At 41.0% G+C, this 25,413-nt stretch overlaps 2 protein-coding genes across 5 annotated transcripts in view; both read right to left on the reverse strand.

The window, feature by feature from the left end:
* Nucleotides 1-22,007, reverse strand: part of LOC117993535 (protein Skeletor, isoforms B/C) — a 41,683-nt gene extending 19,676 nt beyond the window's left edge. For all 4 annotated transcript variants that reach the window (XM_069506879.1, XM_069506877.1, XM_069506878.1 and 1 more), the window contains exons 1-2: nucleotides 21,722-22,007; nucleotides 1,632-1,863 (exon numbers count right to left, since the gene is read on the reverse strand). In XM_069506879.1, coding sequence (XP_069362980.1) covers nucleotides 1,632-1,863; nucleotides 21,722-21,794 — 305 coding nt within the window. In that variant the 5' untranslated portion in view covers nucleotides 21,795-22,007. The remainder of the gene's footprint in view (nucleotides 1-1,631; nucleotides 1,864-21,721) is intronic.
* On the reverse strand, nucleotides 10,746-14,635 carry LOC138404022 (uncharacterized). The gene is made up of 2 exons (XM_069506759.1): nucleotides 13,688-14,635; nucleotides 10,746-10,883 (listed from the first exon to the last, which is right to left on the reverse strand). The coding sequence occupies exons 1-2, from the start codon at nucleotides 14,628-14,630 to the stop codon at nucleotides 10,870-10,872; spliced, it is 957 nt and encodes a 318-aa protein (XP_069362860.1). The 5' UTR covers nucleotides 14,631-14,635; the 3' UTR covers nucleotides 10,746-10,869.
* Nucleotides 22,008-25,413: the final 3,406 nt, after the last annotated feature.

Consider the following 25,413-nt stretch of genomic DNA (forward strand, 5'->3'; position numbering starts at 1 on the left):
GACAGGTTGACGATGATGATTACAACTTCTGAGAACCGCTACGCGCTATGTGCAACCAAGCCTTTAACCTATTGTGTTAGGTACATGGATCACATGAAAGAATTATTATTTCAACAAAATTTACCTTTTTGGATTGTAATTTAGTTTTTTATTGAATATTCGTATTGTGTAACTCTTAATAGGTAGGTAACGTTAGATATTGATAATAACAGGAATTTTAATCTATTACGTAGGTAGTATATTTTATCTGAAGCCATTGACCTATATTATATTACTTCGCATGGACAGGGTCATTAAAGAAGCAAAATGGCACCGACTCACTGGTGCATAAATGTTTATTACGCACCAATGCGACCTCAGTGACGTCTGGATTTCAAACGCGAGCAGACATTGCTTTAGGAGATGGCGCTGATTTATTTGGGTTTCTAAACCGTGAAAAATTTTGTTCGCTTGTTAATTAATATAGCTACCAAGTTTTATTGTAGAAATTATCTACATCTGAATTAGTTAGGTTAAGTTCGAAAATAAAAGGCTATTTTATTTTATTTTATTTAAGCACCAATTAACGGTTTTCGAATTTTTTTCTTTATATGTGCTATAAGACCTACCTACCTGCCAAATTGCATCATTCTAGGTCAACGGGAAGTACCCTATATTTACTTGAGTAGGTACTTAATTTGTGATACCTCGCCAACCAACACGTGTCCATTCAAATCGAACAAAGTTAAATGGGAAAAAATATAATTAAAGCGACGCTCCCTTTGTTATCGGACGCCAAACAAACGGACAGCCTGACAGATAGTAAATTAAACATGCTGTCCGAAATGATTTACTACGGTCTACGGGTATTTACTTTAAGAGACATTATAATATTATGGGCCGAAACGCGGGAGGGCGCCCGTTCGGTGCTTGCTCGATGGATCTTTCCCGGGGCACCTTCTTGACTCCCTACAAATTCTTTCCTTTCCTTCTCCCTTTGAGCCTTTCTCCCCTTTCTGGGGCAGACGTACACAACACGCAGATCCCCGCGTGCCCCACGGTCCGGATCCTTCCTCAAACACCGACTGGTCCATGATCACGGTCTGAACTGTTCCGCCTCTTGTGCCAGTGGTGCGCGAACTCCCGTAGCTTGCCGAAGTTTCCCGCCGAGGCAACGAGGTCCTGGTAGCAGACCGCGGACCCTCTTCCTCACGAACGATCCCGTCCAGCAGGGCGCACCGGAGGTCCTCATATAATGCAATTCCACAAGACCCCCAAAGGGGTCAGATCAGATAGAAACATCCTACACTCACCGACTAGCATAGCCTTTCTGTTACAAGCGTGCCCTCGGGCGAAGGTTGACCCAGGAGGCCGGGCAACCGGGCGGCGGGATGCTTTCACATCAGGGGTCAACAGTAGCTCCACGTGCTTAGTGACTAGTAGAGTCCTCCAGGTAGACTACCTGGCTGGCAGGACATGGTCAGACCAGGGGGTTAAAGTAACATACATACAATCGTCAACTGGCATAGTCCTTCAGGTAGTGTACAAGTGTGCTTCTGGGAGAAGATTGGGACTTATCGCCGACCCAGAGGAAGGCGTCTAGCTGGCACAACATGATCAGATCAGGGGGTTAGGGGTTAGCATCCACTTACCGACTGGTATAATCCTCCGGGTAGGGTACGAGCGTGCCTTCAGGTGAAGGTTGGCTCGTATCGCCGACCCAGAAGAAGGCATCTGGCGCAGTTCCGTCGTAGGCAAACCCTCGCACGAACACTGTGTTCTCGTCCACCGCGTATACAGTGCCTCTGATGCCGTGAGCATACTGGGTTAGACGACCGATGATGCGTCCGAAGTAGGGCTCCGGCCGGCGGGAGGCAGTCAGGTCTGAGGACAACGGAGGAGGTGTTTAGAAGTGTTAAATTGGAAAACAGAACTTATTTCGCCACGGCATCATACCAGAATGCTAAATCGCTTGATGGGCACGGCTTTGCGGGTACAAACTAGCCACGGCTCTATTTATACTAAGTAGGTGCCACCGACCACCACCTATAGACGCCTAATAGCCGGACACTCCCAATCGCCAAGCTTAGGCAGTTGCTTAGCATAAAAGTCGGCCCACGCCCGTTCGGTACCCTCATTCCGCACATTGTCTCGATTACGTGACTTTTGAGTCCACCAATCACAACAAAGCATTCTACCCTATCCCCTGCCAACATTTTATGATTTTGTTTTCATGCAAAACCTTCCTATACTTATGCGTATTATTGAAGTTGAATTCTCCTACACATTAAGCACGAAACAGCGAGGAGTTCAGTTGTTATCTTGTATTTTATAAAGTTTATAAAATACAAGAGGTAGTTCCGAGCTCAAAGTAGTTACAACCTAATAAATTATTTTTTTGCTCATATGGCACGTATTATGATGATAATATAAAATTTTCCCCGAACTTTTCCCGGAAAATAGGGAAGTATCAAGACGTAATCCCGGTAAAATGATTCCAATGATGATCGTGTAGGCGTGCAGGCCCGCATTATGATTACGTATTTATGTAATAACTCCCGGGGCCCGTTGATTGACGTGCCGGGGCCCGAGATTGTGCTGCGTTAGGGTGTTATTAGGGTTGTCACAAAACCGGCCAAGTGCGAGTCAGGCTCGCGCACCGAGTGTTTCGTACTAGTCATATTTTTTCGTAACTTTTCACGATAATTCAAAAACAGTATGATGCATAAAAATAAATAAAAATCTGTTTTAGAATGCACAAGTGAAGCCCTTTCATATGATACCCCACTTGATATACCTAGTTATCTTACTTCGAAAATTGAAAATAGCAATATTTGTTCATGACCACAATTTAATTTTGTTTTTGTGTTCAAATTCACGGTTTTCAGATTTTCCCCTTATGTCTGCTATAAGACCTACCTATTAGGGAAGTACCCTGTAGGTTTCTTGACAGACAGACAGACAACAAAGTGATTCTATAAGGGTTCCGTTTTTCCCTTTGAGGTACGGAACCCTAAAAATCACACTGTTTTCTTTTTCTACCTGGAGCTCTGGTGATTTTTTCTGAGCGCGCCTAGAACAAACACCCTTTCGCAGTTATAATATGGGTTGGTAAGGATTATTTTTCCTCATTCCGTGATGCAATGACAACCCTATTAACCCTCGTGTGGCGCCCTCGCCCCGACACGACACTTAATACAGTTTTGTGTTCGCATTTCGATACTCGTTTGTATCCTCCGAGGATACGTTGTAATATGTCAGGGATAATATTGTGAACCTAAACTGTATCGCTTTACATATCATATAAGTCATGAAACTTATGCTCGCGACTTCGTCCGCGTGGACTACACAAACATCAATCCCCTATTTCACCCCCTTAGCGGTTGAATTTTCAAAATTCCTTTCTTAGCGGATGTCTACGTCATAATAGCTATCTGCATGCCAAATTTCATCCCGATCCGTCCAGTAGTTTGAGCTGTGCGTTGATAGATCAGTCAGTCAGTCAGTCACCTTTTCCTTTTATATATTTAGATATGTTCATATCTGGTTCCCTGGGAACGGGGACGGGCGCTAATGTGGGAAGCAACTTGCGTTGACACATTGGCCCCGTGTCATATCAGGGAGACAGCATCAAGAAGAGCCGCAGCAGAAATGGCTGAAAACGGCAAGCGGCGCAAGTATGTAAGTATCTCTTATCGAGAGTTCCGTTTGCCGTGGAGACCCTGGGGCCATGGAGTGTTAGAGCTAAAAAAAACTACGAGACATTTCACCGCGATTAATAGCCTCATCTTGAGACTGAAAGGCTTGCAAATTTTTTGCACAACGGATCAGCCTGGCTGTCCAGCGCGGAAATGCAGTATTCTTGGCACCATTCCACACAGGCATGATTTGTATAGTAGGTAGGTAATTAGATAAGGCTAGCTTTAAGTTTTATTATACCCAAAATTAAATTAAATCACAAATATGTTTGAACTTTGAACTGAGTACCTAGGTTCCAGATTTATTTTTAGGTTTTATATTGCATCGAAAGAACTACCGCCCACGCTACAGATATATGGTGGGCGTTGCAAACTCATAAATATTCTGCCGAGGTTAGCAATGCTTCTCTACATAGTATAAAACAAACTGGCTTCCCGCCGTCTGTATAATCAATAGGTAAAGTGATTCAAGATACGTAACAGTCAGAGATCAGTACCCTTATTAGTTATTATAAATGCGAAAGTGTATGTGTAGTGTAGTGTAGCGTCAGGAGGTAATCTCTGAAACTATTGAACCAATTTTGAAAACTCTTTCCCCATTAGAAAGCTAGTGACGCCTAAAAAATGCTATTGTGACGCGTCTTGCGGTTAACTTCAAGAGCGACTATTTAATTGGCGCGGATGGACGCGCACGCCTTCTACGCTAAAACGGGGATAATATATTTTATACAATTTGTGTCAAAATTCCCTTATCCCTCACGAATTAGTATTCAGGCCTCGTGCAAGGTAGAGCTGGTAGAATTTATTCTCGTCGCGAAGTCACGTCCCTCCTCTTCCTCCCCCTCTATCAAAACGACAAATGGAATTTGATGAAATTTCGCCAAATAAATTATGTTCCTTGAAAGAATACGTTCAAAGTCGCTCAGCGTGCCATGGAGCGAGCTATGTTGGGTATCTCTCTGAGGGACAAAATCCGCAATGCGAAATCCGTCAGAGAACCAAAGTGACTGACATAGCTCAACGAATTAGCCAGCTAAAGTGGCAGTGGGCAGGCCACGTCTGCCGCAGAACCGATGGCCGCTGGGGCAAACGTGTTCTGGAGTGGAGATCGCGTATCGGCAAGCGCAGTGTGGGACGATCTCCAACCCGCTGGACTAACGACCTTAAGAAGGTAGCGGGAAGTGGATGAGGAAGGCGGAGGATCGTGTGTGGTGGCGCGCTCTAGGAAGGCCTATGTCCAGCAGTGGACGCAAACAGGCTGATTGATTGATTGATTGAAAGAATACGTTCGTGAAGCGCGCATTCACACCTAATGTACTATTAGGTTATCATCATCATGATCAACCCAACCCATAGCCGGCTCATTACAGAGTACGGGTCTCCTCGCAGTATGACAAGGGTTTGGCCATAGTCCACCGCGCTGGCCAAGTGCGGATTGGCAATCTTCACACACCTTTGAGAACATTATGGAGAACTATCAGGCATGCGGGTTTCCTCACCATGTTTTCCTTCACCGTTAAAGCAAGTGATATTTAATTGCTTAAAATGCACATAACTCTGAAAAGTTAGAGGTGCGTGCTGGAGATCGAACCCGGACCACCCGACATCGTAACCACTATGTCACCGCTCTGCCCGAAACCGAAACCTCACAGACAAAAGGATAAAGTAAAACTTAAAGCAAGTCTTATCTAATTTACTATACAAATCATGCCCGCGTGGAATGGTTTCTCATTCCGCCCTCCTTTTTCTACAACCGCACCGCGCGCCACCGTAAGCAATTTCACCCTCACCACCTTGGTTTCTGGTGCACTTCAACCGTCTGTTGTGCCAGACCAGATCCTTCTTTCCACGCACATGCAAACTGTGGAACCAACTCCCATCGGCGGTGTTCCCACTAGATTACAACATGGGGTTATTCAAGGGGCGGACCAACAAATTCCTGAAAGGCCGACAACGCATCGCATGGGCAGTTCCTCTGGTGCTGCAAATGTTCTTGGGCGGCGGTAATCACTTTACATGACCCGCCTGGTCGTTTGCTCACTATCTCTTTTTAAAAAAATGGTGCCAAGAACACTGGCTACATTTCTACGCTGGACAGCCAGGCTTATCTGTTGCGCAAAAAATAAGCCAAACGTCGTCAATAATACCGTATTAAAAAGTATTTCCCTCAAACGTGGCGCCCCATTCAATCCGCCATGGTTGACAGCCGCGGAAGGGTCCCATGCTCCCATATCTCAATAAATCCCCATCGATCAACTACACCCGCTTCCGTGTCAGCGTAAAGGGATAATGGTGTTTTGTGTTTCCATGGAAAAATATTTATATACATGAATAATTCGTATACCTACGAGTACAAATAAAAGTTTTCAAAAAACCTATAAAAGACCCGACAGCGTGGTGGTTTTTTTTAATTTTTGAGGGTTCCGTACCTGAAAAGGAAAAACGGAACCCTTATAGGATCTTTGTTGTCTGTCTGTCTGTCAAGAAACCTACAGGGTACTTCCCGTTGACCTAGTATCATGAAATTAGGCAAGTACTAGGTCTTATAGCAGACATATGGGGAAAAATCTGAAAACCGTGAACTTGTGGTTACATCACACACAAAAAATTAAATTGTGGTCATGAACTAATAATTAGTATTTTCAATTATAAAAGTAAGATAACTATACCAAGTGGGTTATCATACGAAAGGGCTTTACTTGCACATTCTAAAATAGATTTTTATTTATTTTTAGAGATACCTTTTGATTTCTCGTGCAAAATGATCAATGAAGTCAATAAAGTACGATTGTAGTACGCAACGTTCAATGCGTGAGCCTGACTCGCACTTGACCGTTTTTTTTAAATACATAAATTTCGTGGTCATGCCAAATTTTGCCTATGCCTATTTGGCATGAGATTCTGGTCTTACTGTAGGTAGGTACTATCATAAGAGAATCTACCTAAGCATCATTGGTCGAGTTTTAGTTAAGTAGAGTTAGGGCCGGTTGTTTCAAACCATTGGTCTTCGTAAGATACCTACGTTCGTTAAAATTTAACAGACAAGACGAACTTTAACATCTGTTAATTTAAGAGCGTTGCTTCATTGTACAAAAAACTGTTCGTCATTGTTATTTTGGTTGCGAAACTAACCCTATAAATTAACTTATTTCTCCGTATCCTTTTTTATTTCATTTAATATTAAATTATATAGTTGTTAATATTGCTACTTCGCATTTTAAACACTTTTTCTTTCTTACACATTCTCTTTCATCTTGAAAAAAACTACCATTAATAGCATTGAATTAAATTGATTCCATTATAATTTGTAAATAAAACGTTCTGTATGTAGGAAGTATGAAGTTACGAACTGATTTGACGATCACCAATGGCGCCAGCGCTGGTTAACGTAAACGTAACTTTTTAACGAACATTAGCGCTAATAGATGCTGAATCAACGCTTTTTAACCGACTTCAAAAAAAGGAGGAGGTTCTCAATTCGTCGGAATCTTTTTTTTTTTTTTTTTATGTATGTTCCCCGATTACTCAAAAACGCCTAGACCGATTTTGAAAATTCTTTTTTTGTTTAATAGGGTATACTTCAAAGTTGGTCCCATTTCAATTTGGTGAAGATCTGATGAACATCTTCGAAGATAGATACTGGAACTCCTCAACGGATAAGAGTAAATTGTTCGCGATCAGTGTAATAGCTTAGTAAACAGTAGATTTTTAACCAGTCATAGCATAATTCCATGGGGCCACTAAAAATTGTGAAATAAAAAAATTTTACAAAAAAAATAAAAACCGACTTCGTTACATAAACACTAAAAATTGAAAAATAATTTAATTTATTACCGAATATATTATGTATACAAGAGTTAATATAGTTCCATAATAATATTTTTTGGGGTCGGTGCCAATGAGGTGCCATTGTGGAGTCCCATAAAAATATGAAGTCCAGACGATTCGCGCAGCTAAAGCTAATTGGCACCGGCACCAAAAAGTATTATTATGGAACTATATTAACTCTTGTATACATAATATATTCGGTAATAAATTAAATTATTTTTCAATTTTTAACCGACTTCAAAAAAAGGAGGAGGTTCTCAATTCGTCGGAATCTTTTTTTTTAGTGTTTATGTAACGAAGTCGGTTTTTATTTTTTTTGTAAAAAAAATTTTCTATACTTACGTTCGTTAGCGCCATATTTAAAGGTTACGTGTCCGTCAAAATTTGTTGAAACAACCGGCCCTTTTAGTATCAAACTTTCTTGACTTCAAGGAAAAGGAAGGTTGTATAGAAGCTAGAAGTTAGGAAGCGACGCACATGCGCGGTCTTTTTACCACTTCTTTGTCGCTTGGGATTATTGATTGAAGTTTTAAGTTATTGAGGGTCCCAGCTGCGCGATTGCGGTAGAATGACAGCTACACTGTCACGATCGCAATCACCTCTGATTGGTTGACGCTCGCTCACTATTGGATACAATGCATTGTTGCAACAAGAATCACACAAATTCAGCCAATCAGAACAATTGAGATTGTAATAATGATTGATGCAGGTTTTAGACAATCGCCCTACAGTATAAACATATAGGCTCTGACTAGTGATTCCCGCGACTTCGCGTGCTATGATATGAAATATTTTATTTTTTAAACGTTTTAAGTCGTTTAAAAAAATATTTCGGGTTGCAAAGCTAAAGTGGCAATGGGCAGGGCACATAGTTCGTAAAACCGATAGACGTTGGGGTCCCAAGGTGTTGGAATGGCGACCTCGCACCTGAAGACGCAGCGTTGGAAGACCCCCCTCTAGGTGAACGGACGACATCAGACGAGTCGCAGGGAGCCGCTGGATTCAGGCGGCGCAGGACCGTGGCGTGTGGAACTCCCTACAAGAGACCTAGTGTCCAGCTGTGGACGTCTATCGGTTGATGATGATGATGATGAAGTCGTTTAACAATAGGGTTTTGGACTGTAGTCATAAAATGACGTGATTTTTGTATATTGGTAGTTTATGGGGGTAGAATTCATTATCAGTACCCTTATTATAGATGCGAAAGTGTGTTTGTTTGTTGGTTTGTTGGTTTGTCCTTTGATCACGTCGCAACGGTGCAACAGATTGACGTGATTTTTTGCATGGATATAAATTAAGACCTGGGGAGGGGCTACTATTTATCCCAGAAAATCAAAGAGTTCCCACGGGATTTTTTTTTTTTTAAAGAATATTAGCCATGTTAAATGTCTAATATTCCCCTTTCCTCTCCAATTAAGCGTCAGGCTTGTGCTAGGAGTAGGTACGACAATAGTGCAACGGGCAGGGTTTGAACCGTCGACCTTTCGGTTTTCAGTACCGGTTGAGCTATCGTGGCTCAAAAAATTTTTAAAAACCTAATTCGTGGGCATCAGCTAGTTAAAGAGAATAACTTTTTTTAGAATAATATTTAGTTATAAGCAATTTTGTATTTTTAGAATTTGTAAATTTTTGAAAGGCCTTAAAGGACTGTTATCCAGGGCCGTAAAATAAATAAAAAAAAAAAAAAAAAAAAAAAAGAGAATAACTAAAAAAAGTCATGATTTTTATTCATTCCCAAAACGGAGGTTGACGTCTTAACTACTAGCTGCTGCAGTATTCTTCTAATTAACTAATAGTTATACTACTATAGAATAATAGATAGTCAAGTTGTTTCTTCCTTCCCTATTTTCTAACAGCAAGATCTCTAAACGGATCTCTTTCCATTAGGATAATGGGCACCCCAATCAGTAGGTGATGTATTGTACAGTTGGGGTGCAATTTTGGAGGGATCCAAAGATTACAAAATGTTCTGCACTTTGCAAGCAAAAGGTTTGATTTCCCGTTCTTTTTTGCAACAAGTATAAGTCCCGCCAATTGCTAATGCGCGTGGCCGCCGTTTTAGTGACGTCAGTACTAGACTGAAGTTTCGAGCTGATGATATATTTTTATTTCGGCTGACGTCAAAATGACATCATTTCGATGTTAATGAGACATGGTTCCAGCGCAATAGCAATTTGCGGGACTTATAGTTTTTGTGGTTTTGCCAAAAAACATGGGAATTTAGTACAAAAAAAACGATTTTTCTAAAAAAAAATGCTACATAGTAAGTAGGTCTAATTTTTTTAGCAATTTGTTGTTTAAATTCCAGAGTTGTAATTTTTTTTAAACAAGTGTTTAATACCTATTTTACCTCAATAGCTCAACGGGTAAAGGAGTGGACTGAAAACCGAAAGGTCGACGGTTCAAACCCCGCCCGTTGCACTATTGTCGTACCTACTCCTAGCACAAGCTTGACGCTTAGTTGGAGAGGAAAGGGGAATATTAGTCATTTAACATGGCTAATATTCTTTTAAAAAAAAAAAAAAACCTAAACATAATATAAAAAATGTTACATCGGGGAAACACGAGTGAGAAACACGGTAGCTGTAGTCACACTGCTTTAATAAAATAAGAGACATAACGATGAGGCACCATCGCACACATGTACAATCGTTACACACATATGCAACACTCCTCCCCCTAGATTGACAATCCCGTGTAATATCTATACTTAGTAATACTGTTAATCTAATTATCGAGACGCTGACGTAACAACCTCCTTCGAGTTCGAGCAGAGGGCCTCCGGATACCACTCTCTATACACTCGAAGAACTCCCGGCTCTCATCGTCGGATGTCTCGGGTCGACGGACTCCTCTGGTCATCGTTACTCTGCTAGATGGGTCTGGCGACCTAATGTCTGCTGCTGGCGGTGACGGCGGCGTGGCGGGTGCTCCGGATGCCGCGGTCGAGTCGGACGCCTCGAGTACTGATGCCGGCTCCGCAATCGGCGTCTGGGCCGCAGCGGCCGTGCCAGCCGAGCCCGACGTGCCGGACGACACGGGTGACGTTGCCGGTTCCTCATTACTCCCACCGCCGTCGGGTTGTGTCGGCATAGAAATGTTAATGGATGCTGACTGTTGTCCCATATTGTCATCGTCCCAGAAGTCGAGGTTGTTACTAATTGTCTCTTTACTTAAAACCATTTGATTTTTATGTTTCTTTACAACTGATAACGTTTCGCAATCCTTAACCAAATAAACTACTCTACCGAGCTTTTTAACAATTACTCCTTTGCACCAAATGAACTTGTTATTTGTGCTATATTTTTTGTATAAGACATTATCACCCAACGAAAATGTTTTTTGCACTTTTCCTCCACGATCTTTAACTTGCGTATACTGTCGATTTTTAACAAAATTAGCCAAGGCGACAGACGAGGGCGGCGATGACATTGGATTTATCAAATCTAATCGTGTTCTTAATTTACGACCATAAACTAGGTGCGCCGGCGACGACCCCGTGGTGGAATGTACGGAATTTCGATAGTCGAGTAGGTATTTTAACATTTTAAGTTTGCATTCTTTTAAACTGCAACTAGACATTAGACTCGATTTAATGCCTTTTTTTATTATTTTGACATAGCTTTCTGCCTGGCCGTTACTAGCCGGGTGATACGCGGGCGACGTCAAGTGCGTGATACCGTTTACTTCGCAAAATTTTAAAAATTCCTGCGAACAAAAAGAGGCAAAATTGTCTGTTATAAGAAATTCCATTAACCCAAATCGTGACATGAACTCATATAACTTTTCAATGACCGCGGCCGTTGTGGTAGTGGTGACCATATCGTATACTTCCACCCATTTGGTATACGCGTCTACTATAACTAAATAGGTACGACCGTTAATCGGACCGAGGAAATCCATGTGGACGCGTTGGAAGGGGTGCGAAGGGAACTCCCAAGGCGAAATGGGTACCCGAGGTGCTGCAGGTCGTAACTGTTGACAGATGTTACAAGTACCTATTAAATTTTCTACAGCGGCATCGATTCCGGGAAACCAGAAACGCGACCTACATTCCGCTTTAGTTTTTACCATGCCTAGGTGTGAAGAATGTAGTTCCGAAAGTACCTTCGCTCTTAACGTGCCTGGAATTACGACCTTATGCCCCCTCATAAGACAACCGTTTTCCAGCGAGAGTTGCATCCTACAAAAATAATATGGCTTTATTTCGATATCATTTACCTTAGGCGGCCAGCCTCGTAAAACATACCTCGACACTCGCGACAGTATCGCATCTTTCTCCGTTTCCTTACGTAACTCGTCTAGCGACACCGGGAGCGACCCGTCGATTACGAAGCATACATAGGCCGCGCGATCATGCAATGCCGCGGCTGCGTCTGCGCACTGCCCCGCGCTCCCCTCCGCCGCACCCGGCCCGCTTCCCCCGGACGCGGGGGTGGGGAGGCTCGCGCGTGACAGGTAGTCCGCGCTGTTGTCTTGACTTCGTACGTATTCTATAGTATAGTTATAGCCACTCAAAAACATAGCATATCGCTGTAAGCGGTTCGCCGATACTTCCGGAATACCTTTGTGTGGACCGAATATTGATATGAGAGGCTTATGGTCAGTACGAAGTACGAAGGGATCTGCCCTACCATACAAATACTGGTGGAAGCGTCGGACCCCGAATATTATAGCCGTGGCTTCTTTCTGGATTTGCGAATAATGTTTCTCAGCAACGCTAAGCGTTCGCGACGCGAAGGCCACCGGTTTTTCGGTTCCGTCGCTTCCGATTTGGGACAAAATTGCACCTAACCCGCTTGGGGATGCGTCGACCGTTAAAATTACTTTTGCGTTAGGATTGAAATGAGTAAGCACTTGATCCGACGCTAACAGCCTTTTAATTGTATTAAATGCCTTACTATGAAGTTGACCCCAATTCCACTTAACGCCCTTTTTTAACAAGTCATATAAGGGACTTAAGATTGTTGATGCACTGGGCACGAAACTGCGATAGTAATTAACTAGGCCTAAAAATGACTGTAACTGATTAACATTAGTGGGAACCGATGCCTCTAAAATAGCCTTGACCTTAGAAGGCGATTTTTTCAACCCGTCTTTGTTTATAATGTACCCTAAATAGCTTACTTCATCCTTAAAAAATTCGCATTTTTCCTTTTGTAGCGTTAACCCTGCCTCCTGTAACCTTTGCAGCACCGCGTGCAACCGATCCAAGTGCTCACCATCGTTGGCCCCGGTTATTAAAACATCGTCTAATAAACAAAGTACCCCGTTCATGCCTGACAATACACTCTCCATTGCGCGCTGAAAAATAGCCGGTGCAGAGGCTAGCCCAAACACTAACCTAGTGTACCTATATAACCCACGATGTGTGTTAATGCAGGTAATTTTCTGAGATTCCTCATCTAATACAAATTGGTTATAAGCCATAGAGAGGTCCAACTTTGTAAACTTTTGGCCCCCGTGAAGCTTTGAAAATAGCTCACTCACTGTGGGCAACGGATACTTTTCAATAACTAATTGTTTATTTATACTGACCGAATAATCAGCACATAATCTTACTGAGCCATTTCGCTTGAGCACGGGTACAATTGGCGAGGCATATTCAGAATGCTCCACGGGTTCTAGTACGCCTAACTCGAGCAATCTATCGATTTCCTTATTAACTTTATCTCGTAAGGCGAACGCGAGCGGCCTAGCCTTAAAAAAAACTGGTTTCGAATCGTCTTTTAAGGTCAATGACACTTTATATTTCTTAAAGCATCCTAATCTACCTGAAAATATATAAGGATATTGCGTTTGAAGCTTTTCAACTTGATTTTCGGTTTCTTTACAATAATTAACCGAAGTTAGCTCCAATCTAAAAAGTGAAATAAAATCCCTACCCAATAACGGTGGGCCGCCGCCGCGTACAACAAATACGTCGAGGGTACGCGAGCGTCCGTCGAACGAGACAGGTACGCGAATCATACCTACACATAAAATGTTATCTCCTGTATAACTTATGAGCCTTTTGTTACTTTTTGTCAACGGTATGTCACTAAAATGCTCTGTGTAGGTATCCTCGGATATAACAGTTACTGATGAACCACTATCGATTTCGAACTTTATTTTTACTCCGCGGATGCACACCGATTCCACCATGGGCTCGCCCTTCACCGAACGTATATTATATAACTTACCATCGTCATCGTCGTCCTCGGCGGTACCGCCTGTGGCTACGTACCCTATCTGAGGACAGGCCCTACGAAGGTGCCCGGCGACATGACACCGGTTACAGACGAAATTCCTATATTTACAGATTTTTGATTTATGGAAAAATCCACAGACGCTGCATTTAGACTTTGTCGCACTAGCACTCGCACTCGCACTATTTTTTTTATCACTTTTCGTTCCTTCGATCTTGAACATGGCGCCGCGCTCCTCATCAACCACGCTCGCATTGATGCCTGTAGCGGAGCTGCTAGCCGCTCCAGCGTGCGCGCAGCGTATACTTTCCGCCAGCTCCACTGCCTTTGTGAGTGTGAGCTCCGTGATGTCCTTGGCATACAGCTTCTCCTTCTCGAGTCCCGGCCGCATGCCTATCACGAAGCGATCCCGTAACGCTTCTTCCACGTTGCTAAAATTGCAGTGAGCCGTCAGCCCTCGCAGTCTAGCCGCCCATTCTGTGTGCGACTCCGACGCTTGCTGTGTAGCAACGTAGAATTTGTGTCTCTCACCGATGCCCAACCGTTTGGGTGTAAAATGCGCGTCCAACGTATCTAGAATCTCCTCGAATGGCACGTCCTCTAACGCTTTCGGCAAGGCCAAATCCACCGCCAGTTGGTATGATTTTTCTGCTAATGCGCTCAGCAAAATAGCCCGGCGCCTAATCCCCGCCGCATCTGTTGTTGCGTTTATATCATTCGCGATGTACCACTGTAAAAGCCGGCCTTTATACGACTTCCACGAGTGGATACTGTGGTCAAAAGTCGACAAAATTCCAAATTTTTCAGCCGACATTTTTTTACAATTTCCGGACGTAGGTACTTTATCGCGCTCGCTCGTCGCCACTGTTACATCGGGGAAACACGAGTGAGAAACACGGTAGCTGTAGTCACACTGCTTTAATAAAATAAGAGACATAACGATGAGGCACCATCGCACACATGTACAATCGTTACACACATATGCAACAAAAAAAACCTGTTTAAACCATGTTTAAAATTAAAAAATTGTTAAAGCCAGCCATGTTAAACTAAATTCCCTTGTGTTATGTCCGATAACTCTTATTGTTTCAGTTAACCGCTTTTTAGATTTAGAACGAAGAACACGTACCTACCTACTGTTACACGGATAAAAACTATCCCTCTAACAAATAAACCTGGAATAGCGGTGGAATAGTTATACTCTGTTTTGTCTTTTTCCTTCAAATGTCAAATTACTGATGACAGAGAAAGACAAAGCAGAGTATAACTATTCCACCGCTATTCCAGGTTTATTTGTTAGAGGGTTCGTGATTTTTTTTTTTTTTTAAAGAATATTAGCCATGTTAAATGACTAATATTCCCCTTTCCTCTCCAATTAAATTATGTTATCTGTGGCGTGCTCTGCGGAGTAGCGTCTATGCGAAACGTCACTTTGAAACGGCGCGTAAAAAGTGGTGTTTGCTCTTGTGTTGATATAAATAATAATTACTATGTGAACAGTGAATAAAAGCCTACTAAAGTATATCAAAGTGGTTTTCATTCTAATACTATACCTACTCCTTATCAAAAATTTCGAACAAAAAAGCTATTGATTTAAACAGTATTGCGGTTTTAAACTTTAAACCATCAAGCGATTATCCTGCATTTAATAACAAACTATGTTTTTCCAATAAAGTGATATTATACCCCGGCGCGCCGCGGCGCCTTGGAAGAGAGGGGGAGGGGGAGGGGGGCTAATCCCATAATCTTGGTAAAGCACTCCTCCGCCGTGCGTTTAAAACACCCATTGTTTATGGTAGATTGTAGAGTGGTAGTACTTAGTATTGGTAGTTCGCGTGGACTTGGTTTTTAAAAATCCCACGAGAACTCTTTAATTTTCCGGGATAAAAAGTAGCCGGTGTATTCATCCAGGGTGTAATTTATCCCCTTTCCAAATTACTGTCAAATCTGTCCAGTAGTTTTTGCGAGAAATAGTAACAAACATAATATATTGCGATTGACCTGGTGGGAGGCTTCGGCCGTGGCCAGTTACAGCCAAGCCAAGCGATTTAGCGTTCCAGTAGGAACCGCTCAGTTGTATGAGTTTAATGAAACTGCCTACGCCTTCCAAGTTAGCACGCTTCCATCTTAGACTGCATCATCACTTACCACCAGGAGAGATCGCAGTCAAGTATAGTTGCCATGGCGTGCTCAGTGGAGGGGACGGAGGGACGGAGGGACGGAGGGCGCACACAATGGGAGGGCTGACACACGCCGCACTTGATCATGCCGGGTTTATCTACTCGCCTCGAGGATTTATATTACGATGCCGGCCTATCGGTATTCTACAGGATATATTTCGCAGAGTGTGCTCAGGAGCTGTTCGATCTTGTCCCCCCCTCACCTTTCTACCACCGTACCGCAAGACACCGGGTGAGTTTCCACCCCTATGTCGTCAACATTCCATCTTCGCGTACGAAACGCTTTGCGTCATCATTCCTTATACGCATGGCTAGGGTCTGGAATACTCTTCCTAGATCAGTGTTTCCTGCCAATATAATCCGGGTATCTTTAAAACAAGAGTAAATAGGCACCTTCTAGGCAAACACGTCCCATCTTAGGCCACATCATCACTTCCCATCAAGTGTGATCGTGGTCAAGCGTGCGCCTATAATGAATATAAAAAAAGATCGATGTCAGAAAAAAATCGGTCAAGTGTAAGTCTGACTCACACACAAAGGGTTCCGTTTTATAAAATTTTACAATGTATTTCTGATATCGTAAACTTTTATAAAATTGTAGAATTTTTTTGCGTTTTTTTTGTGGTATCATAATATCAGTAATGATCAGTAGTCAGTACTATCACCTGTCTTCGTTTGTGCCAGCGTTGAAGCAACATCAGCAAGTATAGTTGCCATGGCGTGCTCAGTGGAGGGGACGGAGGGACGGAGGGACGGAGGGCGCACACAATGGAAGGGCTGACACACGCTGCACTTGATCATGCCGGGGTTTATCTACTCGCCTCGAGGATACATTGATATTACGTAGCTTTTTTTTTTGCGATACGATAAAGTAGGTACCGCCTGCTGCAGACAATTAATAAACATCATCATCATGATCGACCCATCACCGGCTCATTACAGAGCACAGGTCTCCTCTCAGAGTGAGAAGGATTTTGGCCATAGTCTACCACGCTGGCCAAGTGCGGATTGGCAGACTTCACACACCTTTGAGAACATTATGGAGAACTCTCAGGCATGCAGGTTTCCTCACGATGTTTTCCTTCACCGTTAAAGCAAGTGATATTTTAATTAGCACGCAACATGACTAGCACGCACAACAGAGGGAAACGTTTAAGTGCGGAAACCAGCCCAGAATGAAGAAAGAAGAAAGAAAAGATCACTTGCTTTAACGCTGAAGGAAAACATCGTGAGGAAACCTGCATGCGTGAGAGTTCTCCATAATGTTCTCAAAGGTGTGTGAAGTCTACCAATCCGCACATGGCCAGCGTGGTAGACTATGGCTATGGCATGCTTTTACAGCAGGGTTGAAATATTGACAAATAAAAACATCAGATTAATCGTGGTATGTACCCGTTATTTACATTAAAATATATAGTAGACAGTTGTGAAAATCATGGTATTTCTTATTTCGGGTGAAATTCCATATTTCCTTTTGTTTCGTCTATTTCGACTTCCCATGTAATTATGTAAATGGAACCCGGCGGCACCCCAGCCAAGGGGGTGTAAATCTGGAGGGTGCATATTCAGTGGGATTCGGTTAGGATGCTGCGTGATGGACCGCGAATTCAGACCCGTTATCTTATACACTTCCAGATTTTTTAGGGTTGTTTAGGACAACAAAGAATAGTTGTAACATATGTAACTCAGAATAGTGCGTGCGTGAGATCGAACTCTGGACTCCTCGAACAGGAGGCCAACATCATAACCACTAGTCTATTTACTGCTTCAAAACATACTTACAACTAATAACAACAAAAAAACCGGCCAAGTGCGAGTCAGGCTCGCGCAATGAGGGTTCCGTTCTACAGTCGTATTTTTTCGACATTTTGCACGATAATTCAAAAACTATGATGCATAAAAATAAATAAAAATCTGTTTTAGAATGTACAGATGAAGACCTTTCATATGATACCCCACTTGATATAGACACTCACTTCGAAAGTTGAAAATACTAATTATTAGTTCATTACCACAATTTAATTTTTTTTGTGTGATCTAACCCTAAATAACTCACGGTTTTCAGATTTTTACAGATCTACCTACCTGAAAAATTTCATGATTCTAGGTCAACAGGAAGTACCCTGTAGGTTTCTTGACAGACAGACAGACAGACAACAAAGTGATCCTATAAGGGTTCCGTTTTTCCTTTTCAGGTATGGAACTCTAAAAATAATATAGGTAAGTACAAATAAAACAAGACACCTATTTCTAGTTGTGGACGTCTATCGGTTGTTGATGATAATGATGATGATGATGATGAAGTGACAATAAAGATTTGGTTTCCACGAGTGTTGTCGAGAATGTTTCTGTACTGTTTATACAGGGTGTAAAACGAGCGCTAGCAAAAACTTAGCGTTATTGTTAATCTACCTAAAGAGTAAATACAATCCAATACCAATAAGGCAATAGCCGTTTAGGTACCTCGTTTTGTAGTTTTATTGACAAGTATTTTTCAACCCTGCAAAACGCAAAAACCGTATAGCGTGCAAAACTCGGGCCATTGCCCCGCCTACGCTGCGGCACCGACTCCAAATGGCCTACTTACGCAACGTTCGTTTACCTCTAGCGTCAGTCAGATGTTTTACTTGCAATATATCGTGAACTTTTACAAAATATAGGATAATTTATTTATTTTTTCGTGTTTTTTATGTGTTATATCAGCAATCATCAGTAGTATTGTAGCTGAAGGGTTGATGTAATGAAGAACCAGCTACATATAGTGATGTTTATTTTACACTTTACAATTGATATGTTATATACAATACAGACGGGCTCGCGAGCTTTATATAATACAATGGTAGAAGATGTTGACGTGACGAGCGGATGATAGGGAATGTGGAATCTTGTAACGTGCGTGACCAGGAGGATTCTCTACTGCGTTCCAAATTTGAATATTGTTGTGTGGCAGCTGCGAAGTTTTCCTAATAGCTGCCAGCCAAGTAACGGTAGAGGTTGCACCTCTACAGTATCACCAGTCTTCGTTTTTGCTAGCGTTCTGGTTACACCCTTTTTTTTTTTTTTTTTTTCGCTTAGGAGGGGAAAATCCTCATGGACATAGTGCCGGACTCCTACCGACTAAAAACCCCTCCTTTCTCTGGTCTGGTTACACCCTGTATATTATGTTGGTGATGTAATTGTGCCCAAGTTGCGCCATCGTTGGTACGCTTCACTGCTTCGTGTTGCGGCGTGGTACTGACTACTGACTACCGAGATCTTGCAACACGATAAAAGGGAATCTGAAGGTGCTTCGTGTTACCCAACTCTATCCTACTGAGAGTAATTATCAGTGGCCCTACCGCGTTTGTTTGACAGCTACAATGTCACGATCACAATCATCTCCGATTGGTTAATGCTCGCTCGCTATTGGCCACAATGCATTGTTGCTCATTGTTGCAACAAGAATCGCACAAATTCAGCCAATCAGAACAATTGAGATTGTAATAATGATTGATGCAGGTTTTAGACAATCGCCCCGCAGGGTTTTTGATATTATGTCAGTCAGTTTTTAGGGTTCCGTTCCTTAAAAGGAAAAAAGGAACCCTTATAGGATAGGTACCCTTATACTTCGTTGTCTGTCTGTCTGTCTACCCGTCTGTGTGTCGGTCTGTCGTGTCTGCCAAGAAAACCTATAGGGTACTTCCCGTTGACCTAGAATCATGTAGGTAGGTCTTACAGCACAAGTAAAGGAATAAATCATGAATTTGTGGTTACATTACAAAAAAAAATCGGAGGTGATTGCGATCGTGACATTGTAGCTGTCATTCTACCGCAATTGAGATTTTTTTTAATTTTAATTTAATTTAATTTGTACCAAAAACATTAACAGTAAAGAGAAAAAGAGAGTAAAAGTGGACAGGGAAAAGGGAAGCAAATTATCTCTATGAGAGATCTCTACCAGTGACCCTTGGGCAATGAGGTTGTAGGGGGAGTAGAAGTTTTTTGCCAGTTTCTGCCAGTATACAGTTTTATACTATACTAGCTTATGCTTGCGACATAATAGCTATCTGCATGCCAAATTTCAGCACGATCCATCCAGTAGTTTGAGCTGTGCGTTGATAGATCAGTCAGTCAGTCAGTCAGTCAATCCTTTTATATAGGTATTTAAGAAGTATTTTACTGTGAATACATCCTTATGTCGCTAAGTTTGTGGTTCTTGACCCCTAATGAAACCACACATCGTTAGTGACATTCAGACTTCAAAGCTTTATGAAGCTCGGGAAAGTATGAAAATGAGGGTATTTAACAGTTTTAGGATCGGGTCACATAAACCTTCACTTTTCTTTCATTCACTTCACTTTTCATACACTTGTGTACGCTTTTTGTGGGTATTTATATACCTAAATTACTTAGGTGAAGAGCGGACATGTTTTGTATGTTGAAAGTAAAAAGGATTTTTTATTGGTACGAACTTTTTGAGGAATGGGTTCTCCTTTTCATTAATTGTGAGTTTATTGTGGGCTCTTCTCAAACTTGGGCGCGTTTGGAACCCTCTTGTGTTACCTATTTTGTGAATAAATTATTTGAATTTTGATTTTTTTTTAATTTAATCAAATACCCACCTATCAGTAGGGATTCATCATTTACTGCTAATCATAGGTTTCTTGTAGAGGCTTCTACACACCACGGTCTTGCGCCGCCTGAATCAAGCGGCTCCTTGTGACTTTATTTTATATTTATGCGTAATAGTTTCTGATTTAGCGTGAAAAATGACAAAACCCTAAAAAATACGACTGTAGTACGGAACCCTCGGTGCGCGAGTCTGACTCGCACTTGGCAGGTTTTTCGGAGTCATTCGTATGTTTTATCTTAAAATATACGACTTTTAAGTGATGGGTTGATCATGATAATGATAAAAGTATGAGTGAAATCGAAAAATATACTTTACTAGCTTATGCTCGCGACTTCGCCCGCGTGGACTACACAAATTTCAAACCCTTATTTTAACCCCTTAGGGGTGGAATTTTCAAAAATCTTTTCTTAACGTATGCCTAGGTACGTCATAATAGCTATCTGCATTACAAATTTCAGCCCGCTCCGTCCAGTAGTTTGAGCTGTGCGTTGCTAGATCAGTCAGTCAGTCAGTCAGTCACCTTTTCGTTTTTATATTTAGATAAATCTAGGCCTTAGTCTAAGCCATGGCAATCCTACTTCATGGCCATGGGCCATGACATTTACGTAGATAAATCAATGATCTAGATAAAGCAATAAATGATTTCATACTTCATTATTTAATACCTGTATACTATAGTGGATTACCTTTACCTAGATCTGAAACTAGATAATAATATAAGCAGGTATAGTACGCGACAGGTCAAGATGGCAATCGGGGTATGAGGGCTTTTAAAAATCCCGTAGGAACTCTTTGATTTTCCGGGATAAAAAGTAGCCTATGTCCGTCCCCGGGATCTAAGCTAACTCTGTACCAAATATCATCTATAAATCAGTTGCCTAGGTACGTCATAAAGCTTTCTGCATGCTAAACTTCAGCCCGATCCGTCCAGTATTTTTAACTGTGCGTTGGTAGATCAGTCAGTCAGTCAGTCACCTGTTCATGGAAGTATAAGTTTGTATGGAAGTATGGATGAAATATCACATGAATTTTCACATGCTACCTGTGAAATGCTAGAGAGACTACTGCACTAGAGAGCGTCTGAAATCTGAACGTAGCAGAATTCTTATTTCAAAAAGACGGTAGGTTACACTCGTGTCAAACAGTGGTCAAACACCACGTATATTGAGTCGAACCACTCCAAATTGGATCTTAGAATGTAGAGCTGAAATAAATAGACAAATAAAATCGACTTACCAGCATTCAGGACGAGCAGAACCGCACAGAAGTGCGGCAAAAAGCCGCGCGGGGGCGGCGCCCGACACCCCATTGGCCGACCGCCGGGGGCGGAATGGGATGTAATAATATACAACCTCCGGCAAAACCTCCTTGCTCCCAAACTACGGTTGCCTGACTCCGAGCTTCTTGTTGTGTAGAATCTCCTTGGTTTCAAATTCTGTGGTTAACTGTCAGTTTTTTTTTAATCTGGATTGTATACAACCACGAAAACCTTCTTGTTTTCAAACTCTTTTCTTTTTAATTTTACATTTAGACTCCTTGGATTAGAACTCTGTGGTTTACTGTCAGTTATTTTTTTAAATCTGGAATGCAACCTCCTTGTTTTCAAACTTTTCAATTTGGTATGTTACCTTCTTCTTATCTGGTTTTTAACTTGGTATATTATTTCCTCTTTTCTATGCAACTCTATGCAGTTTCACTTAGCTGGCATTAGAACTTCGAATCCCTTATAAGAGAGGAACTCTGAACTTGTAGTTTTACACTGGTTCTTCTTTTGTTTTTATCACTGTATTTAGCACTCTAATTTTTTAATCTCCGGCGAAGTTCACGTATTTTTTCATTTTAAGTTTTCACTACGATTTTAGTGAAGTTCTGGTTTTTTAAACGTTTTTTAAGCATTCGATACTTTTTTATTGGTTTTTAATATTTGTTCGCGCGCGCAACGATCGCTCGAAACCGGTCGGTTATACGAACTGTACGTAGGTATACACTTTCACTTTTTCACATGGTTAGATCACCGAAGCCTTTCACTTATCTACCGGCATAGTCTTATCAGTAAAATTTTATTTTTAAATCTATTTTTATTATTGTCGACATTTCTGAGACAGTCTTTTTAAAATAATTGTTTAATTATTATTGATTAATTTGTTTTAATTTGAATTATTGTCAGATTGTGCTGAAACAAACATAAATTAAGTATATTAGTTTTTTGTAAGAGGTATCGTCATTCATTATGCAAAAGGTTTTCTTTGCTGTAATAATATCTCAACTTTTATTTAATTTAAAAAAAAAACTATGTATATTGTAATAAGTAGATATAAAAAAAACTGTATCCTCAACCCCTATTTTCTTTAAAAACCTTTTACTTAATGCACCTCTTACCATAAAAAAAATAAAGGTAGGTAAAGCACAGTTCACGTGTCTACGAACAGATATACAACCTTGTAATAAACGATAGTTCATTTACATACATGATACAACCGTTTTGCAACATATACTATGAGTCAAGGCTGAGATTTGTTTAAGCTCTCGTCCATCGATTTACCAAAAATCGATGGACGAAAACTGGACTGAACTTCTCCTCACATGCATTCTATCGATTTCGCTTGAATTAATATACCTAAACATATTTTTAACATCAACAACATCAACCAATAGACGTCCACTGCTGGACATAGGTCTCTTGTATAGACTTCCACACGCCACGGTCTTTCGCCGCCTGGATCCAGCGGCTCCCTGCGACTCGTCTGATGTCGTCCGTCCACCTAATGGGGGGTCTTCCAACGCTGCGTCTTCCGGTGCGAGGTCGCCATTCCAGTACCTAGTATTTTTAACACGCCTATTCAATTAAATCAAAGCTAATTTTTAGGGTTCCGTACCTCAAAAGGAAAAAAGGAACCCTGTATGTCTGTCTGTCGCGTCCGACAAGACCCGTAACCCAACGTGCGTGAGTCCAACTCGCACTTGACTGGGTTTTGTATGACTAAGATCACACTAAAAACATTTCTATGAAAGCACATATGGCTTCTGATGTGTTAAAGATATGTTGCTGCCTTAAAACTACTCTACATGTTCATGCATTGTATCTATGTATTCCAAAATATATCATCATCATCATCATCATCAACCAATAGACGTCCACTGCTGGACATAGGTCTCTTGTAGGGACTTCCACAAGCCACGGTCTTGCGCGCGCCGCCTGGATCCAAAAATATATAAAACATGTAAACATCAAATTCTTCAAGAAAAACTAATGTCTAGGATTAGGTCGAAAGCTGTTATAGAGCTTTTATTTCTCATTAAGACTTTCATTTTTATTCGGATCGTCAGATAAAAGCGACAATAGGTAAGTGAATCTGCAAAGGTTAAAAGGTAAAAGATAAAAGAAAGCAACACACTCGTGTGTATTGCCGAGCTGAGGTCGACTTGACTTCATTACTGTCTCATTGTGCTGCAAAGGTCACTACTACTATATACCTGGACAAGCACATTTCACTATTCACTATAATAACTCACTTTATACAGTTTGTAAAATTGTATTAAAAATGAGTGAGTAAATGATTCATTTTACGAGAACTATAACCGACTTCAATATAAATCTTGTACAGAAGCAGGCGTAACTTTGCGGAAGTCCATGATATACAATGAACCAAAAGCTTAACTTGCTATCGCTGAAACAGGTCGAATTTGTATGTAGGTGTCTGAATACTTACCTACAGATTCGAAATGTTTCAGCGGATTATAGCAAATTGAGTTTTTGATTCATTGATTTCAATATACTTATCAAAAGTCTCTGAAATTGCTAGTTTTACTCATTTTTGATTTAATTATGAACCACAATTTTAAGTTTTAACATATTTCAAAATATAGAGCCATGAATTCTTTTATCAATTGGTAAAACTCTTTTTTAACTAATCATTGTGGCAAAGGTCACCTCTACTATTGTAATTTTCTCTCTCACTTAATACTAAAGAAAAGCGGCAGCAAGTGAATCGGCGAAGGTTAAAGGTCAAAAGATAAGAAATAAAAGAAAAGCATCACACTGTGTGTATTGCTGAGCTGAGGTCGGCTGGACTGCATTACTGACTCATTGTGTTGCAAAGGTCTCTTCTACTATTAGGTATGCTAGTATAATATATATAACTCACTTTTTCAACTTTATTATTAAAAATTAAAATTAAAAAGTGATTCGGGTGAAGATAAAAGCATGAATCAGGTAAGTGCCTATAACAAATTTAAATAAAATGCAAATTCCAAATACCTACTTACATAAAAAGAAAAGCCCTTATATTTAGACCTAGAAAGCTGAAATTTTGTACAAAGTTCTTATAGTTTGGAAATGAAACCTAAACAGCATGATATCCATCAAATAATCCAAACTTCTGAAAATGCAAGTTTTTTCGCTCTCCAGTAGGTAAAGTTGCTAATTTTGATTTTTGGATAATAACTATGAATCATGACAAACTTAATGAATTTGGGGTTTTAGATAGTTGCAAGCAGTAACCACCCATGCTGCGACCAAAAATAAAATACATTTAAATAGAAAATAAAATCTAAAAATAGAACCTTTGTGCAAGACTACCTCCCACGTATAGATACTTATAGTTGAAGCATGAAATGCAATTTGCCATACAAGCTTACAAAAAAGTTAAAACATGATACAAACTTATTAAAAAGTAGAAACGGACCGCGACGGTCATATTACGTCTTATTTTAAAAACGGACCCCAAATGGAACTAATTGGTGACCCCTGCAGGCTGCACTAAGCTATAATCGCTTACTGAGCTATTCTTTGCGTGAATAGAGTTAAAAGTAGAGTAAGGTCAGCGTAGGTTACTAGCGATTATTATGAATGAGTTTTTCTCAGTGAAATATCAATACTTCCATACTAATCTTATAAATGCGAAAGTGTGTATGTCTGTCTGTATGTC

Source organism: Maniola hyperantus, chromosome 24 (genome assembly GCF_902806685.2).
Source record: "Maniola hyperantus chromosome 24, iAphHyp1.2, whole genome shotgun sequence".
NCBI classification, from domain to species: domain Eukaryota; kingdom Metazoa; phylum Arthropoda; class Insecta; order Lepidoptera; family Nymphalidae; genus Maniola; species Maniola hyperantus.

Coding starts and splice junctions, on each gene's coding strand:
- LOC138404022 (XM_069506759.1), bottom strand. CDS start 14,630: ATGTCTCTTATTTTATTAAAGCAGTGTGACTACAGCTACCGTGTTTCT.